The sequence below is a fragment of the Crocodylus porosus genome, unplaced genomic scaffold, assembly GCF_001723895.1.
Source record: "Crocodylus porosus isolate Cpor-Errol unplaced genomic scaffold, CroPor_comp1, whole genome shotgun sequence".
Classification (NCBI taxonomy): Eukaryota; Metazoa; Chordata; order Crocodylia; family Crocodylidae; genus Crocodylus; species Crocodylus porosus.
Window position 1 is genome coordinate 79,385,132 of NW_017728943.1, and position 20,577 is coordinate 79,405,708.

At 44.8% G+C, this 20,577-nt stretch overlaps 1 protein-coding gene across 1 annotated transcript in view; it reads right to left on the reverse strand.

Annotated features, from left to right (window-relative positions):
* DNAH8 (dynein axonemal heavy chain 8) overlaps positions 1-20,577 on the reverse strand; it is a 310,177-nt gene that overhangs the window by 41,287 nt on the left and 248,313 nt on the right. Inside the window, exons 80-85 of the mRNA XM_019549625.1 lie at positions 20,037-20,158; positions 15,743-15,861; positions 13,944-14,146; positions 11,059-11,132; positions 3,891-4,043; positions 3,381-3,536 (exon numbers count right to left, since the gene is read on the reverse strand). Of these exons, the coding sequence (XP_019405170.1) occupies positions 3,381-3,536; positions 3,891-4,043; positions 11,059-11,132; positions 13,944-14,146; positions 15,743-15,861; positions 20,037-20,158 (827 nt within the window). The remainder of the gene's footprint in view (positions 1-3,380; positions 3,537-3,890; positions 4,044-11,058; positions 11,133-13,943; positions 14,147-15,742; positions 15,862-20,036; positions 20,159-20,577) is intronic.

Here is a 20,577-nt window from a genome sequence, read left to right on the forward strand (position 1 = left end):
GGGGAACTGCGGAGCCCAGGACTGCCCCGCAGGAGCCAGCGAGGCAGGGAGCCGTGGAACCCGAGGCCGCAGCGACTCTCGACGAGCCTAAGGTAACAAGGGGGCCGGCGGCCGCCGCACCGGAGGAAGCCGGGAGGGGAGACTCAGACGGAGGGACTCTTCTCCGGCGGCTATGGGCCGTTTGGCCACGGAAGAAAACCCGCGGGCCGGGGGGCAATCCTCGTAACCCCCCCCCGGGTCTAGAGAGTTAATCCAAAGGGGTAAAGACACCCCAGGACTATAGGTGTGTCGGCACCAGGGAGACTAGGTGCTGTGAGGGCTCCTGGTGAAGGTCCGGCAGTGCGGGGGCGCCCCCCCACTGCAGGTTAGGAGACAGACAAGGGAGCCCCTAACGGCGGCTCATCCCGGAGGACCGGGCGAGGGTGTAGGGGAGGAGGAGCCCTCAGGACCCCTGGACCTTGGAGACGAGGTACCCCATTCGGACCGCCAGCTTCCCCGCACGGGTGAACCCCCATATTTCAGCAAGTCGTGGCAGGCGAGATCGGCGGAAGCAGGAACGGCCCGTCACGTACCCCCTCCTCTCCAGGGGCCGTCCGGGGATAGGGGCACTCACGGTAGGTGATGCACCCCATCCCCCCACAGGGACCTAAACCTGTTCAGCCTCCACAAGAGAAGCCTGCACTGGCCAAGGACAGAAGCTTGGAGGTGCTAACACGTGACTCCCTTCATATCAGACACTGCCAACAGCTGCCAATCAGCAGCCCATGCCTGTCTGCTGGCTCTCTCCCCCCCTGCGGCTGACTGCAATGGGTGGGGGCATGTATCCAGCAGCCAATCTCTCCCCAGCCACGTGCCTTTCTGAGAGGTAAGAGGCAAAGGAGAAATGCATCCTGCAGCAACACTAGCCCCCCAGCAGGAGTCTGCATGGCATGGAGGGGAGGGCTGTGAAGTGGCTTTTCCCCCACCAACAGCCCTGAGAGCCACCTGGGAAAGCCCCAGCTCCTCGCCAGCCACTGGTCTCTGAGAGGCAGGGCAAAGAGAGAATGCATGCCCCAGCCAGGCACCAACCCCACAGCAAGCATCTGCATGGGGAAGCCTTTGTAGGGGAACTTTTCCACCCCACCTGCAGCCCAGTGAGCTGGGCTGGGAAAGTCCCAGGCCCACCCCCCTTGCTAGCTGCTGGCCTCCCTAGGCTGTGGGCAGCGGAGGGAAAAGCCCCCTTATGGGGGTTCCCAAAGCAGACTCCTGCTGGGCGGAGGGGTCAGTGCCAGGCTAGGGGGTGCATTGCCTGCTCACCTGCCCCCCCCCACCTCTCAGTGAGCAGTGGGGCTTGTGTTGGGCTGGGGGTGTTTGTCATCTCCCCTCTTCCCCCGAGTCTCAAAGGGGTGGTCAACTGGTGTGGGGGGTAATCCCAGCCTGGGGTAATCCCAGCCTGGCTCGCTGGCTGTGGGGGGATGAAACGCCCACCACTGTGGGGGCTTTCCCAGCCCCTGCACTGTGCAAGCCCCGGCTCGGGGCGCACAGTGGTCTGTACCTCTGCCCCTGTCCCACGGGGCTGACAGGTGCAGGCAGGAAGCAGGCTAGGGAACATAGGTTTTACTGCCTCAGCTCTGTGACAGCTGGCGCCTGGGCTGACCCTGCACTGCTGAAGCAGACAGCACAGTCCAGAGTTGCAAAGCATCCTGGGATGCTGGGGGACTGTGTGATAACTTCAGTCCAGAGGGGATCTGGTACACAAGTTCCATAAACTAGTTTAAACTAAATCAGTAAAGTCTGATACTATATCCATCCAGATTTATCTTAAATTGGGTTTGGCCATTTTGAAACTGGTTTGTGTGCGCTAAACTTCTGTTCTGTTACAGGTTTAAACTGGTTTCCAATCACTTAAACTGGTTTATGTGTAACTTCTGTCCCTAAACTGGAACTTTTACAGATTTGTAATATGTAAACAAGAAAAGAATTTGGCTTTCAGTTTCCAGTTGCAGAGGCCACTGTTTAACATGCAGCACCTGGCCTCCTGCCCCCATGACTCCAGTTGCTGTGGCCTCCGGGCTACCCCTCCCTCTTCCATCTTCTGGTCCCTTGCCTCTCCTCCAGGGATTCAGGCAGTGAGAGGGCACTGCATGCACAGCAGGGGAAAGTCAGATGGCTTGCATGGGAAGAGACAGGCTGGGTTGCCCACACTGCCTGAGTGGCTGGGAGGGAAGCGACACTGCTTATGCTGTATGCATGACCAAGGAAGTCAAGCATCTTGTGCTGCACACACCACCAAAAAGACCAGGCTGCTAGCACTGCTAGCAAGACTTGTGCTACAAGTGTGGCAAATGGGGGAGTCAGGCTGTTTGCACTGTTTATACAGCAGAGAAGACCCTGGGGTCTGTGGCATATGGCCCCCTGCTGTCTAGTAGTTGGACAGCCTTGTATTAAATGAAGGACTAGAATACAGCTATCACTGAAATTGTGAAATAAATTATTAAGCTCAATGAACAAGTGGGCATAGAAACAAGTCAAATATACACTTGCGTAAGTCAATTAAACACCATTAAGCCTTCAGACCCTAAAGTTAAATACATTGATCTTCCATACATTTCCCTTAATTACTGACTACAGCACACTGCTCATAAAAACTTTTTCAACAATGCATGTCAAGAGGTGGTGAGCTTAAAATGCAGGCTATTGTGTATATAATACAGTGGTTGACCCTCTATAAATATCTTTACTGGATAGACATATAACTATAGGACTTCTAAAATTTCCTCATAGCTGATTAGATCTGGGATACCTCAGCTCCAGGAATACAAAGCCTTCATGAGGCAGTATGCAATGCAAGTCACTTCCTCCACATCTGTATGAACTGGACAAGGTATAATCAGTAAACGTGCATTAAGCTTGTCTCCATAGGGGCAGTTCACTACTGGAGTTCCTTGCTACATCTACAATAGCAGCAGCTCAAAAGAGTCTTTGGGGTTTAATATTCGTGAAATGCTCTGAGTTCCTTACATAAAAGGAGTTAAATGCAGAAAGTGGAGAATGTTGAAAGTGCATATTACTTTCATGACATGACTGCCATATGTTTAAATTACAAAATGCAAGCCTAATTTTGTTTATATTGAAGTCAGTGGAGAAAACTCCCATTGATGATGATGGAAATAATACTGGGTTATAGATCCTCAGAATATGAGATCTGAAGCTAACTTAAAAGAGATTTAATCAGCAAGGTTAATAATAAACCTATAAACTAGATAATTTCTATATAGTCCCAATCTTACAACATGAAGCACAGGGAGATAAAATAGAGCAATTAATGTAAAAATGCCTACTTTCTAACAGAAGCCACAGTGAAATAATCTAAATTTGAAAGCAAAACTTATATGAAATACCTGGACAGTGGAGTGTAGGAAAGCCACAGTATAAAGCAGAGGTTTCCACATAGGCAAATTGCTGACATCTAGCAGGTCTTGATTTATCCCTGTAAATGTTCTTTTCAAACCTGCACGTACACCCTGTGGGGGTTCATTTGTGAACTTTATAGAAATCTGTTATGTAAAAAAGATAAAGGAATTAGACTTATTTACACCAAATAAAACAGCGGCTTGATATGAAATGTTGCAACTTCTAAAGATACAGGTAGGTCCTAAAGAGTCAGTGAGAGTATATCATTGATATGCAGTTGATAAACTAAGTCAAAGAAGCATATAGCAGACTACTGCTATGGTATACATTAATTAAAGATGTTTAACATATGACTTAGGAGCATTCTTTAGTTTTCACAGTGCATGGTATTTTTTCCTTTCAACTTCCATTTTCCCAGTTACTTCATGTTCATTTACAGAATTTTATCTATATACTTTTAAAGATATTAGGTGTCTGAACTAAGCATTTGAACAAACCTGTAGCAGTGTAATTGGGAACTTTAGATGTGGCTCAGTGGTCATCCAAACTCGAAAGCTCTCATCAGGTATCTCAGCAGTTAGAAGTGTTTCCAGTAGTTCTTCCATGAAATCCAACCCCAGATGACAGTTTTGAAGTAGCACCCAGCCCCCCTACATAAAAATAATCAGTCAAATAATTTTTAAATAGTAAATTATAGAAACATAGCAACAGCAGGTGCCATATGGGTCATCAAGTTCAGTCCCCCAAAATAAAGCCAACCATTTAAATTATGTTAAGTCACAGAGGGTTCACAAGAAAACAACTTTGCCCCCTACCACACACAAACATGCAGCCAAAAAACACTTTCAGCAACATATAAGAAACTCAAAGCTTTAATACAAAAGACCTCAAAATACAATATGCTAGAGGGAGAAAGGAGGAGAGAGGAAGAGAATCTCCAGTGCTTTAGGGCCTTGCAATGGCAAGAAATTAGATTAAATATGTTCACATGATCCTAGGAAGTGATCCCCAAACTATACAAGTATGCAAAGGCTGCACACACGTGTTTAAATGATCTAGAAGATTTCTCCAGTGTTTGTTTTCCTGGTAGAAAAACTTACCTGGAGACCCATGAACAGACATTTAAATGCTGAGCCCCTGAGGAGAAGAGATTGCACTGCTGATGTTCTGTACCCAGGGAGCCCCTGTGCACACAGCTCCGCAGGCTCTGCAGACTCCCTCAGTCTGCCTGGAGACAGATGACAGTGGTGCACAAGGTAGCCCTGACTGGCTGACCCAGGCTGCATAGTGTCAGCCTGTGTCTGCAGCACAATGTAGGAATTGTGAAGGGACATGTTCTGCCCCTGGCTCACCTAGAGCAGTAGAGTCTATCCTGAGTGACACAGTATCCCTAGGGGAGGGTGGGAGAAAGGGCAAGAGCAAACTACCCTGGGGTGCTGGAGGACTGTGCTGTGGCTTCTCTCAGAAAGGAATGCACACTGACATTCATTCTGCTAGGAGTGATTTAACCTTGGTTGTTCCTGGATTATTTTTCTCCTGGAGCAGTCAGTTTGCTCTTGAAGAAAAATCCTCAATGTCTGTACACTGACAATGATTTCTACTGGGAGAGCAGCGACTCTCTCAATAGAAACTGAATATCTGCATATGGCCAAACACACGCAAGCATGCAGTCTTTGCCAATCTGACCTGAAGGAAAATTCCTGACCCCAAATCTGGTAATTTGTTTGACATGAGCATGCAAACAATCTCTGATGCTTAAGAGAAAGGTAAAACAAACAACAAACAAAAACAGAAGCCAAATGATGAATCAGTGAGTAAAACAAAAAATCCTTCCTGGTCCCTAAAATCAACCAGCTGGAGCTCTAAAGCATGGAATTAATTAATTCTAATATGAACACTGTGTAACCAGAGCTGGGGAGAAGAGAAAAAAAAGATGAAAGAATTTGGTCCAGAAAGGGTCATCACAATTACTCAGCTAAACCTGCCTTACTTGGTAAAATTCCTGATAGTCTAAACTATGGCAGTTCTTGAAGAAAAATTTACATCATTGACCCCAAGCTCTGAGAAAGCCTACTATATTCATGACAAAAACTATTCCCATCCTCAACCTCCCCCTAGCTGCTAGGAAAATCTTTCACTTTATAACCAATTACTCTGGTTCTGGTTCTAACTTTTGCCATTGGATCTTGCTACACAGTATCACAGCAAGGTCAAGAAGTCCAAACCCCAGAATCCTCTTTCATATGCAAACAACTACATGGGACAATAGCATAACCAGGTTGGGGTGACCAGAGCAACCACTCTGCATGCCAACTTTGGGGAGGGATGCTGGAAAAATGTCAGCTTCTCCACAGCTCAGTAATGTGCCAACAGCACAGTGGCAGCCAGAAATCACTGCTGCCTCCATGAATCCTGCTGCCCTGGGCACCTGGCTGCTTTGTTATGCCTCTGACATATGGCAATCAAGTCTCATTTCAACTCTCTCTTTTGAAAACCTACAAATCAAAAACTTGAAGTGTTGTTACAAATTGCAGGATCACTCCTATCTTGTCATATAATCCCTTTCCTGAACATATAAAGCTCTCATCTTGAAACAAATTAAGTTGCTTACTCCTATATTACTTTGTTTGGAAGTCTATTCCAGAACTCCACTTCTCTGATGATTAGGTCTCTTTTAATTTTCAGTCCCGAACTAGTCATGTTAAATTTATACCCAATTTATCTTGTACCAGAGTCTGTCTGTAATTTAAATTGTTCTTCCCTGTCCTTGCTATTTATTCATCCTATGCATTTTAAAAGAATGATCGTGTTTCCTCTTGGCCTTAATTTTTCCAAGTTAAATAAGTCAAACTGCTTTGAGATTCTCTCATGAGATTGTTTCTTCTTTCCCCTAATAGCCCTAAGTAATTATAGTTGTAATTTTTATAAAAATAAAAACACATGTTCTATTATAATCACATTTGATTACATATGTGTAATTACTCTGAGTTCTTAGAATTTTGGTTTACGTTATGACTACATCTATCTGGATATTAAAACAGTTGTAATAGCTATCCATGGCAAATCTGAAGTTACTTCCATATGCACAGTTTTGACTGAAAATGAAATAACTGGACATAACATGGCAAGTAAAGTAGCAGTGCTACCTAGTGGCATAAAGAAGTAATTCCTGCAGTTTTGTTTCAGCGAAACTCCCATTAACAAATAACCACAATATTACTTCCAAAAACCCAGAGTGGAAATACATCAATTAAGATAAAGAATACATTATTTTATTTGTATATTAAAGTAGAAAGGTTAAGGGAAGTGTAACATGGTCCTATCCCAGTGGTGGCCATAACACCCCTGAAAGCTCCCTCTCAGCCCTTGTCCCCTTTGGATCCTTTGGGCAATTTCTCCTTTAGCTCTTCTGTCACGTCTTGATGTTATTATCCATTTAGAAAAGGGAGGCTGTCCTAGAGTGCCCTAAGCAAGATCCCCCTTAGGAGCACTGGTGTCACTGCTCATTCCTTAAAAGGACTAATCACAGCCTCTGAACCTCCCTTATAGCCACGCCCATGCCTTGCAGGTATTTTCATTCATCAGCAACTGCCAGGCTGCCTTTAGCCTCCACTCCCTTGTTGGGGCCTCAACCTTCCCAGCTTCTGCCCCATTCCTCTGTTTGGTTCCTTTGGCATAGATCCACCACACGGGGTCTGGCTCCTTGCGTTCCAGTCCTTAACTTGCCCTCTTGGGCTCTTATCTCTGCCCTGCGTGGGTTGTGGGCCCTCTAGCCCCAACCTCCATCCCTGTCTAGGCTGTGTGCTCTCTAGCCCTGTTGCCACCCCTCTTAGGCTTATGGGTCTTCTGGCCCCAAACTCTGCCCCGCTCTGGGCTGTGGGACCCCTGGCCCCAATCTCCATCCCTCTATGATTACAAGCTCGTTGGGCCTTGGTCTCACCTTTCTACACTGTGGACTCTCTAGCCTTGTTTCTGCCACTCCAGGGCAACTCTGGGCTCCCTGGCACCTGTCTGTGCCTTGCGCCTGACCCCTGGCAGGGCTCAAGGCAGTCACACACCATTGGCCACTAATGAGACTTCCAAACAGTCCTTATCTAGCCCTACAGAAACCACTGGTCAAAAACTCAAACAAAAACCATAAGCCATCTGGTTATAACTAAACTCTCAAAAATCTGGCTGCATAACTCAATTTTCTAAGCCTGTTGGCTCTTTAAGGCAATCACTATCCAAACTGGTTCCACTCCTCTGCCAACACTCAGCCTTCTACTTGTGGTTGCCTGGCATACCAGGTTCATAGTCCATCATGCATAGGCAGTTCCCTAAAGATTTAATAGATTTCATAGACATTAGGGCTGGAAGGCACCTCAAAGATCATCAAGTCTAGCCGCCTGCCCCATGGGCAGGAAGTCAGCTAGGGTCAAAGGACCCCAGCAGAATAAGCATCCAAGCGTTTCTTGAATAATTCCAGAGTAGGTGCCTACCCTGTTCCAGGCCTTGGGGGCTTGGACAGTAAAGAAATGTTTTCTTATGTCCAGCCTAAAACAGTTTTGTAGGAGTTTATGACCATTGGTCCTTGTTTTTTCTTGGGGCACTCTGGTGAACAGACATTCTCCCAGATCCTAATGAATGCCCCTTGTGTACTTATAGGTGGCCACCAGGTCCCCCCTGAGCCTGTGCTTTTCCAGACTGAAGAGTCCCATAGCTCTCAGCCTATCTGCATAGGGCTTATTCTCTTCCCCTTTGATCATGCGTGTGGCTCTCCTGGTGGTTGAAGGGAGAGCTCCTCTCCCTTAAGCCACCAGGGCCAGACTGTTTACACTGGCTCTGCCTTGGGCTTATATGTCTCAGAGCCCTTCCCCCTTCTGGTCATGTGACTACCTGACTCTAATAGGTTTGGCTTACCAGCCCTCAGAATAGTTGTGACACAGCACCTTTGGGTGTCTGTCACTTTAAGGCCACAGCAGACATCAGGGCAGCTGATGGGGTGTAGGATTCCAAGGCCTGAGTGAGAGGGCAGAGTAGGGCCAGGCATGCCTAGAGGGAGGCACCTGAGCCCAGGGGCCTCAAGGCCTCAGTAGGGGGGGAGGGGAGCTGAAGTATATGACTCAGAAAGGAGCTAGCAAATGAGTCAGACCAGGGTGGAGCAGAAGGCCAGTGGCCATGTAAAGTAGGGTGCATGGTGGCACCTGAAGGGCTATGTGTGGGCTGGCCAAAGAGTGAATAGCCAAACCTGAAGGTTACAGTCACAAAGTAGGGTGGGGTAAGAGTGGCCCAGTGAGGGGCAGTATGAAAGGCCCTGAGAGAGGGGGCAGTGTGCAAGAGAGAGTACTAGAGGCACAACAGGGGGTAGAGTTAGCCCAGCTCTAGACCGGTGCTATAAACAACTTAGTGAGGCATGCAACTTGATAATGGGAGGTCAGAGTCATGTGTAAACTCCTTGGCATCAGGGTATTAAAATAGGCAGCCTCCCACTTTTAACATCTGGTTTATCTCAACAAGTTGTGGCAGGTAAGACAGGACAGACTGCCCTAGATGAAGTAGCAGGCCTGTATGGTGACCGGCTATGAAGCAGCGCCTTTTGCCACAACAGTCTACAGCAGCAGAGCTAGCACTGCAGCAATTCTCTTGCTGCTCTTTCCCCACTATTGCTGTGCTACCATGGTAAGTAAAGAAGCAGTACCAGCACAGCAACAGGCACTTCTTATTTAAAGGGCTCTAGCTGCCTATCATTTTATAGCTAGCCCTCCTCTTGGCTGCCTGAGTGCAGCATGCCTCCATTTTTTCTCGTGCAGAAACAGGAACCATAGGTTGCCTGTTACAGGAAGATTATAAGCCTCTGTCTATAACTTGCATTTAGTTTTATCTGAATGTGCATATTCAAAATTCAATTTTAAGTGGAAGTTTAATTCAAATAATTATGAACTGCCCTAATATAGGTAGCTCACTGCTGAGGTCCAAGGAGCACCAAGTCTCACCACAGATGATGAGAGAGCTGACAAGAGATCAGGGCACCAGATCCCTCAGAAAAGCTCATGAGGGACTGATAGGAATGTGTTATCTCATCCCTTTTTCATAAATAAATTAAGAGGTTGTGACAGTTGTTTACATGGTCTGGTGGGTGACAAATTGACTTCACAGTTGCATCCAGAGAGTGGTAGTAGACCTGGAGGGATGTGGATAGTGGGGTCCCACAGGGTTCAGTCCTTGGACATATACTCTTCAATATCTTCATCAGTAACTTGGATGTGGGTGTGAAGTGTACTCTGTCCAAGTTTGCGGATGATACTAAATTGTGGAGTGAAGTGCACACTGTGGAGGGTTGGGAACGATTGCAGGCAGACATGTCCCTGTTGTACTGCATCCTATTGTGTACTGCCTATTTTTCTAACCTGTCCAAGTGCAGAGTGCTGCACCAACAGCACAAAAATATCCAGCACACTTACTGGCTGGGAAGTGACCCTTTGAGCAGCACAGAAGTGGAAAGGGATCTTAGAGTCATAGTGGACCCCAAGATGAACATGAGTTGTCAGTGTGACAAAATCATCAGCAAAGCTGACTGCACTTTATCATGCATCAGCAGATGCATGACAAATAGAACCAAGGACGTGATACTTCCCCTCTACGCAGCATTGGTCAGACTGCAGTTGGAGTACTGTGTCCAGTTTTGGGTGCCATACTTCAAGAAGGATGTTGGTCCAGAGGAGAGCCACTCGTATGGTTAGAGGCTTACAGGACCAGCCCTATGAGGAGAGACGGAGGGACCTGGACCTCTTCAGCTTTCGCAAGAGAAGGCTGAGAGGTGATCTTGTGGCCGCCTACAAATTCATTAGGGGGACGCAGTAAGGGATTGGAGATGCTCTGTTCACCAGGGGTCCTCTTGGGGTAACAAGGAACAATGGTCACAAACTAACAGAGAGCAGATTTAGGCTAGATATCAGGAAAAACTTCTTCATGGCAAGGGTGGCCAAAATTTGGAATGGGCTTCCAAGGGAGTGGTACTCTCCCCTACCTTGGGAGTCTTTAAGAGAAGGCTGGATAGACATCTGGTGGGAGTCATCTGACCCCAGCACTCTTTCCCACCTAGGGGGTCAGACTTGATGATTTGTTAAGGTCCCTTCTGACATCCCTTCTAGCATCTATGAATCTATGTTCCACCCTAATTGTACAACTGACTTGACTGGGATGCATATATAATCTATAGCAGGGGTTGTCAAATACGGGTATGTGTACCCCTGGGGGTACTTTGAAAGGTCCCATGGGGTATACAGGGACAGGTGGGGATGGAGTGCTGCCACCCCACATCACCACCTCACAGGAGAAGGACTGGGGTGGGGCAAGAGCAGGGCCACACAGACACTGTGCTGCCACTCTGCCACTTGCCACACCTCTGCTCTATGTCTGGCTGCTCACCACCCACCACACCCCAAGGGTACACTTACTAAAAAGGTGGTCACTGGAGATACGCTTATTAAAAAAGGTTGAAAACCCTTAATCTACAGTGGTATTTATATGGACATAATAACAAAGAATTTTTCATGCTTAGCTTTCTGGTCACAAGATAAGAATATAAAACCTAAAATCAATACCACATAGAAAGTGTAAGTGTAAACCCCCATAAAAACCTAAAACTGAGTATTGACTGATACTTCAACGTTCTTTGCTTACCTGTTGCATTGACATCTGTGTTAACTTGCGTGCATGAACTTCTTGGCCCTGACCCATAGAAATAGTCCTACATTCTACAAAAGCACAAGAACATATTGCTAATGAATGTAAATCAGCTTTTTCGAAAAAGAACAAATGCAATTAAAATTAGTGCAGTCTGATAGTGGGAAAAATTCCTTAAAGGAGTAGTGAAGTACTGTTTCTTATAAACACACATCAGCAACTTCTGCTGTTACACCTTCATTATCAAAGTATGCTATTATATGCAGGCATAACATTTTCTGTAAAAAGTCTGTATGTATTACTTGTCTGAAATCCGAATTCATATAGAGGAATAAATCTGCCTCACATCATTATTGTCAATGGGAATTCAGTCCTTTGAATAAAATGAGGCCAGATTTTTTTTTTTTTTTAAATGGACAAGTAGAATTAATCACTTAATATGCAGGTAAGAAACAATTATGAATGTAACTTAAACAACTGCCATAAACGTATAGAGCCATTTGTGTAGACAACTGTTCAATATGCATGTAAAATCCCAAATACTTCAGACTTGCAATGTATGTAAAAATTCCGGGTAGCAAATTTTCTTCTTAAAATGTTATTACAAGTTTTGTTACATAAATACTTTTATAAACATAAAAAAATATTGGTTATCTGAAGCCAGGAATAGATAGTACAGCATAGAGACGATATTCTCGGCTAGTCATAGCAAACTCAAGGAACAGTGGTACCATATCACAAATACTGATCATGGTTAAGTACAGACAGCCAAAAAGCCCACAGCTGAATCAATTCAGCCTTTGCAAGTTAATTTAAACTGCAGAGATTAAACTGAGAAACAACTGGACACACATTTACTTTTGATTCAGGAAATGCAGCCACATTCCTTCACTGGCTCAGGGCAGAAGCCAGGGGGAGCTAGAGCATGGCTCCCTGGCACATAGCCACCATGGGCTGTGTGTTCTCTTCCTCTTCCAGCTGCCCCTGAGGTCTCTGGGATTTCCAGTCCAGAATCACAGAAACAGGATTCTTCAGGGTTGCCCATCACTTCCTCTTCCTGCTTCCAGGTGCCTCTGGGATTTGTAGTCCACAGTCACAGCCAGCAGTAAATTTTTAACAGGGCACAGCAGCTCTGTACTTGGGGGACAGAGGGTTTAACCCCACTCTCCCAGGCCCCAGCTGGTGTTTTCCCTGCCTCCCTGGCACCCAACCCATCTCTGCTAGAACAGACAGCACAGCTCACACTGGGAAGTTGGGGGATTGTGATTTAACTTGAAAAAGGAAGGGGTCTGGGACAGATGTTTCATAAACCGGTTTGATCCAAATCAGTTCAATCTGATACTACATTCAACCCGGTTTATCTTAGACTAGTTTCAGCCATGATGTCCACACTGACAACAAAGTCAACATGAAGCTAGCAAAAGCTAGTATGGCCTTTGGCAGACTCTGTTGGTCTGAGACCATGGGGCATCAGAATGTCAATGAAACTGAAGGTCTACAAAGCCATCATTCTCCCAACCCTCCTTTATACCTACGAAACCTGGACCATCTACTAGTGTCATGCCAAGAAACTAACCTACTTCCACCCGTGCTGCCTGTGAAAGATACTAAAGATCAAATGGCAGGACAAGATTCCAGACACTGAGGTGCTCAGAAGATCAGCTCTCCCTACTGAAACTGGCACAGCCACCTTTGAAGAATGCCTGACACTTGCCTGCCAAAGAAAATCTTCAACTGCAAACTGTCAAATGGAGTACGCTCTCGCAGAGCACCAAAGAAATGGTACAAGGACACCCTAAAGAGTTTTGGCATCGATCCAGAGTCATGGTAGCAAATCACTTGTGACTGTCCATCTTGGAGGTCATCAGTCCAGAGTGGTGCACTGGCCTTTTGAGCAGTGGTGCACAGCAGAAGCAGTGAGGAAACACGTGGCGAGGACAAATAGGACCTCTCATGTCCAGTCCTCATTACACTCCTGCTTCTGCAGCAGATTGTTCAGGGCAAAGATTGGGCTTATAAATTACATGTGTACCCATGCTACCTAGCCACAAGACCCCCCTTTCCTCTCTCTTTTCCTTTTTCCTTTCTTTCTCCCTTGTCTTTTCTCCTTCCCTCTTTCTTTCCTGCTTCCCTTCTCTCTTACGTCCCCACCCCCACTGTATGCGGTCATGTTCGCTTGTAAAGGATGAACAAACATTTATATGCACTGAACTTCTGTTCTGTTACAGGTTTAAACCAGTTTCTGATGACTTAAAACAATCTATGTGTAACTTCTGTCCCCAGCCAATGGCAGAATAAATAGCCTGGTAGTTTGAAAGGAACATAACTAACAAAGTATGTAAATACTGAAAACATGTTACAGCAAAAGCTGTTATCCAGCATCCCCTGGGAATGGGGGATGCCAGTTAATCAAATGTGCACTGGCCGGTGTACTCCCTGGCATCAGTGTGCCAGGGGACAAGGGAAGGGAGCCCCATGCAGGCTGCTCAGCCCTGTGAAGGCTGCTTTGCCCCAGGCAGGCCGTGGGCCGAAGAAGTGAAGAAGAAGAACTTGGCTCGTGGCGGTGAAACTGGAAGAGAGACTTCCAGTTTCACTTTTGCCGCATCCCTCGGATGTCAGTTAGTGGAGCTTTCCGGTTAATAAAGTGCTGGATAACACAGTTTTTGCTGCATTACTATATTCCATAAAAAATATTTTTAGCACTGTAGCATTTATTTAAATAATGGTTAAATCCTTGTGGACATAGAGAAAGTTATCAGGGACAAATAATGGTAAGATAGTTATAACAAATTAATTTTTCAGAATACAATTCCCCTCTCAAAGGTATATTACACCTTTTTGAATTATGAACTATTTATGAGAATGAATGTTTAGGCTCATACCTAGTTTAAGCTTCCTAGCCAAGGAGTCAATCTGAATAGTTGGGTCAGACCCCATAGACAAGAAACAGATGAGAGGTGTCCGTGTATCGCTTTCCTCCCAAGTTTTCTCTAACTGTAAAATGACTGGTTCGGTATATTTCTCATCTAGTGAATCTGCAATATATTTTCTGGCTTGGGAAAGAGTGCGATCTGGGCACCAAGACCTAGGAATAAACAAATATTGTTAGATGTAAATATATTGTCTTCACAGCATTTCATGCTTATAAAGGAAAGTTTAAGAATGTTAGATTATATATTAGAGAAAACATGTTTAGGAAGCATTATCAATAAAATAATGTAAGATTTTCAATTGCCTTTTTAAATACTTTTTCTTAATACTTTTTTAGACTTTGTAAATAGTTAAAGGACATCAACCCTAGAGGAGTCATTAACTTTTTTTTTTTAAACCACACACAAAATATTCGTGTTTCTCTGTAAGGTCCATAGTTATATTAAAGGAGGAGAAAAAATGTGACATAATCAGATAGAAGCAAGGGTGGAGGTTTTTTGTTTTGTTTTTGTTTGTTTGTTTTACGATATCTTTTATTCAACCATTTGTATAATTGGGAGAAATACTGGACAAGATTTTGGGCAGGAAAGGAACTGATATTTGGTAGTGGGGAGTTGTTAAGGAGATGCCTTTTGCTGTTTCTAAAACAAGAAAACATTCATATGCCAACTTTAAAAACTTCTAAAAAGTTTCAGTTTGTACATTCATAGTAGAGATTGCTAGGGATTGTTGCCTCTGCAACTACTGTCTACCCCCCTTTTGCCTATGCAACAATACAATTCCTAACCATATAATCATGATAATTTTTTACAGCAGGACTTAAGACCTCATTTCTTTCACAAATGTTAGTTATTCTGAAGATGACTAAGGCTTGTGTAACTAATGAGGTTGTTGTCTGTTGGCTCTATCCTCTTCTGTTGCAGCAACTGAAAGTTAGGCAAAGAATGAACTGAAGCTTCAGGAAGAGAGGGGATGGTTTGATGGACAATGCAGTTGAAAATAAAATCCAGTTATTCAGGGTAGCATTCATCTCTACAAATCACTTACACTAAGCTTTTCACTAGTAAGCAGTAATATTAGTTCTGCATTTTCTGAAAGTTCAGCTTAAGGCTGGCCTCTGATTTGAACTAGTGCTGAGCAGCTTAGCTGTAACTAAAGCTGTAAACTACATATGGCATTATGCTATATATTTCTAAGATTTGGCTGTTTAACCCTTCTTATATTTTGCCATTGTTCCTTTCATTTTATGACTTTGGCACTTTATTTCTAGATATTCTTTGTATTAACCATTTTGATTAATCAATTTAGTCACATAATAGGATTGTTGGGAAACAAAACTCCATAATAAAAATTTCTGAAATTACAAATAAATTAAAATAACAACAATTTCCATAGTTAATACTAAAAATTTAATTGAAAAATGAGAATATTACTTAACAGTTTCAAAATATTTAGGAGATTTTTAAGGAGTCCTAAAGTCCCATTGTTTTCCAACATTTCAGGCAAAGCTGAACAAACATGTTTTCTAGAATATATTTTAGAATCCTGTAAGAATATAAATGTTTGGGTTTTTTTCAGTGAGTATCTGTAAAGTCAGTGAATCTTAGTTGCAGGTAATATTTCATGCCATATGAAACTGTATTTTGTACATATCTTACTGATGATAGCACATGATATACTGAGATGTTTATTGTAAAAGGTAATTTACACCAGTAACAAATAGTGCTTGAACATTTATGGAGATGCTCACCTGATAAGTAAAAGTTTCCGGCAGGTATCTAATGAGTCATTGTATCCATCAGGAATAACTTCTTCCTCAGGAGCATCTTTATCAAACCAACTTTTCCACCCCTTCTCATTACGAAGTATCTAAATAGATTACATGAATAAATACATAAATAACATTGGCAATTATGAGATGGCAATAATGTTAGAAGGTTATGTTTTAATGAAACCCTTCAAATTAGAATAATTTTTCAAATACATGTCATGACAAGAGGAGGCTATTGAAAATATATGGTCAGAGGTAGCATAATAATAAGTTATTACAAAAAGATATTAGATATTGAGACACCCACTCTAAACAATTTGCCTAGGAGTAAATAGCCAAGCATAAAATAATCTTCCATGCATAAAGATAGGAAGGTCATCTATTAGCAGGCTGATTCTCTACTATAAAGACAAAGATAGAAAGCATTGCAATTGATGTATATCTGTTACTAATAAAAAGATGAGAGACTATAGCTAAAATTATTGCATGAACCAATATGGCCAAAGAACACAACAACAAAAGCAACACTCCATTCTAAACTATAGTCATCATTATATTACGTGGCTTTTGAAATTTCAAGTAAATATGAGTTTGATCAGTGGAGAGATCCCTAAAGCCCTTCTCTAGAATATCTGCCAACATTAGGGCTGTGTGAAGCTTCGGTCCCTGATTTGATTTGCCCCAATTTGGTGGCCAAATCTTCAAATCCGAATTGAATCAGGAAACCCTTTAATCTCTCTAAATTGAATCAGAACCCTCCTAATCGATTCGGAGAGCTTCAGTGCTTTGGACATAGACACAGCTTTAACATACCTCAAGGTACCAGGCAATTCATGAATGCTGTGATGCTGAGGTGACAGAGCATCCCACAGGAGCGCGGGGGACTTCCCAGAATGCTTGGCAGTTGACCCAGAATTGGACCAGAAGCACTTCTGGTCCACTTATGGGTCCACTGGGGAGTGCGCAGGTGGGCCCCCCCCATACCCCCCAACTCAGTGACTGATGCCTCTTGGGTCTGGGGGGCCACCCAGGGTCCCCCCACGGCCAATTTCTGAGCCAGGGGAGTGCAGGGGGCCCCCAGCGCACTCACTTACAGACCTGGAAGTGGACCGTTAGAACTTCCAGTCCACTTGTGGGTTCGCTACCGAGCACACAGGGTCCCTATCCCCACACTCCATTTGCCCCACCACTGCAATATTCATGAGCTGTGCCTGGTACCTCAACGTGCCAGGTACCTCAACGTATGTAGAAAAAACATTTAAAATTGTGTCTATGGCTGAATCGCTGATTCTCTGAATCAGCATTGAATCTTCAGAGTTGAATTTGTTCAACTCAGATCGGGAACAGTGATCCAAATCAATGGATCGAATCACTGTCCCTGATTCAGGCCGAATCCGAATTGAATACGGCCCATTTTGTACACCCCTAATACTTGCATTTTCTTATGGAAGTGTAGCAGGGCACTGAGGTGCCTGCTACTTGTGGAGCGATCAGTAAGGAGCCCAGCTGCGGGTTGCCAGGGTAACCAGTGGGCGTCAGCTGACTGGAAGGGGCAGGGCCTGGCTCCCACATAGCCCCAGGCCAAGGCCAAGTAGGGAGTTCCCCACCTGCAGTCAAGGGAGAAGGAGCTTTGCCAGAGCAAACAGCAAGGAGAAGCCTGACTGCATGAGCAGCTCCTGATTGCTGTTATGGGGTGGAGAATTCCCTGGTAGGGATTGAATGTTGTTTAGCCGGACGGCATAGATTTTATGTTATAGCCCAGGGGCTTGTGTTTTTGTGTTTGCTGTTTAGACCGGAGGACTGGGTGAGGCTATTAGGGGTTGGAGGAGGCCTCACAGGGGCTCCACAGTAGCGTGGAGATCCTGGCGCCAGAGCGGGCACAGCATTTGGAGTGCACTAACCCCGGCACCAGAGAGAGCACCGCATTTTGGGGTGCACTGACCCCGGTGCCAGGGAGGGCGCAGCATTTGGGTACATGGACCCCGGCACCAAGGAAGGGGCCAGGCACGGCTACAGCCCCCTGAGCCCCAAGGTTGAGAGAAGCCCCAGAGCAGAGGGAGTGATGATTGATGAGACCCAGAGGGGGCACAATTGTGAGACAAGGCTACAGAAAGTCTGGGCGCCAGAGGACGCAGAGAGTGAGACTGACCGAACAACGTCCAGTACATCAGTGAGGCTTGGGCTGTGGTGTAAGGGGAGGAAAGGAGCCGCAGATAGCGCCCTCTGGCATTGGGGCAGAAAATGGGCAGCCTCCTGCTTAACTAACATCCTCTAATTAAGCAAATAACAACAAGGCGTGGCAGAAGAGAAGGTGGGTGGTTGGCCCATAACAGGTCGGCAGGGCCACTAGTGGACAGACCCCAAAGAGAGAGACCTGTCCCAGGAAGTCACTCCCAATCTTGCATTCTCTAAGTTAGGAACAATTTAGAAATGCCCCTGCATGATATCTTAGGGCACTGGTGGCCCCATAGGCCAGATGAGTACTGCAGAGCCAGTCCACAGGCTGCTTCAGGCCCTGTGCTGTCTCTGCCCAGCCTCACGCACTAGGATTGGATCCTGGGCCACTCCACACTGCCACAATTGGCCCCATGTCAGCAATATCTGCTCTACACTATTCTAATTGGTCCCACGCTGCCCCAATCAGCTCTGCACCACCTGGATCTTCCCCATATTGCCCTGAACAGCCCTACACCACCTCCCACCCCACTAATTGGCTCGTCACATCCCACATCAGCTCCACACTGCCCCACACCACCCTAATCAGCTCCACACTGCCCTGATCTGCCTTATGCAGATGAATCCTGTACTGTCCCAATCAGTTCCATGCCACTCCACAGTGCCTGAATCAACAAGCTTCATGCTGTCCTGCACTACCCAGAATGGCTCTGTGCTGCCCCATGCTGCCAAATCAGCTTTATGCCACACTGCACTGCTCTGTGCTGCCCCAGTCAACTCCACACTGCCCAATCATCCCCATGTGCCCAATCTAGCATGCAAGGCCATGCTATTGAGTCTGTAGCACTCCCTATGGGTCTAGAAATTTGGCAAAAGGAAAGTGGCAGCTGCCACTGCCCCATCACCAGATTTTTGGACCTATGGGGAGCCATAAGGGCTGGATGACTTAGTTCCATGGGCTGGATCTGGCCTATAGGCCAGGGGTTGAGCATCCCTGTCTTAGTGCCTTGTCACACTTTCAATTGCAGCAGTTGCAAATCATTGGAATGTAGTGCCCTATGGTTACTTGCTTGAAAGTGAACAACTTTGCAGTGCCACAATGGCATTTAACATGTGCTAAACTACTTAAACGTACAACTATTTGCATTTTAACTGCACTCAATAAATGTTGTCAAGTGTGCAACATTGCCCTTAGTCTAACTATAATAGAACTAGAGACATACTGATCTTATAATCAGATATTTCAATTCTGAGTTAATCTCTCGTTTTATACTACTAAGTAGTGCATATTTGTTTCACAGTACAGAGCTGGGTGTAGGAGTGGTGAGGGAGGGAACAGGATCTCTTTGTCATTCCATCTTGCACTCGGGTTAAGTCATTGCCTCCCCAGCCATTTTGCATCATCATGCCTCACTATAATTTTCTGGAAGTGAAGCGAGCTTTCTATTAACAACAGGCCTTTGCGAGACACAGGTGAGACCAGTAACAAGGGACAACCCACCCCAAGCCCCAAACCCAGTGGGTAGGTGTTTGCTAGGGCTCTTAAGGTACACACCTTCATAGCTCCGAGCCAATAATGAAGATGGTAGACACCTTTCTAAAATCTGAAGTCTACACAATCTTGTCTGCTTATCTGATGGAAAATTCTGTCTGATGTTTGTCCCAACATCTTTCCACCATTCTCTCTTCTCTGTTGTTAGATTTATCCACAGTTGCCTCCCTACCCTGCCATATTCCCTCCCATTTTCTATCTTATTTCCTCTGATGAGTACTACTTGCATGCCTCCTTCCCTTACTTCCTTTTCTCATTATTTTGCTCATGTTGTTTCATTCTGTTCCTACAATCATCATACAAAAAAAGAAAAATACATCTATTCTTTCAAAAGTATACCATTTGTGTGCCTATTGCCACTCCATTCATTTTGCTTGTATCTCATACTGCGGCTCTGATCCTTTTTCTGTTTTTGGTTTTTCAGACCCTTAATTTTTCAAGGCTTTGGCCATGTGCTATTTGTCTATAAAGCAGGACAGTGAAAATTTAATTCCGATTGGGAACTGTGAGCACTAATAAAAACAAAGATAAATATAACAATATCACCTGATTCATAATTTCTGAAAACTGTGGAAGTTTGCTCAATTCTACCAAATTCAGCCATGTCATATCAAGGATCCACCGGAATGGTTTGGGAGGACAAGCTTTTAGATCCAGTGCTGCACCTCCTAGAAAGAAACATCATTGTGATAAAATACATACGATGCAATTTGATATTTGTTTGGGAATACTACAGCAATATGACTTAAAACAACTGCATAATAATCAGAGTTTCTATATTATGGGCATGTCAACATACAACAGAAAATATATTTTGGAACTTTAAGAGGGAGATTATGGCAGAGCAGGAAGAAATAAAGGTTGCAGAGTATATCTGTTCTTTTCACCTTGTTTTCAGATGATCTAAAACAGTAGTTCCCAACCTCCTTAAACTCAAAGTGCACCATAGAATACATCAGCTCTTAGCATTCACTTGTTTTTTTGACTACAGAAAAAAAAACAATAGAGTTCTTCTGTTGCAAAAAAAAACTCAGACCACAACAGGTCAGTGTGTTTTTCACACTACAGGTTCCAATCCATGTGCTTT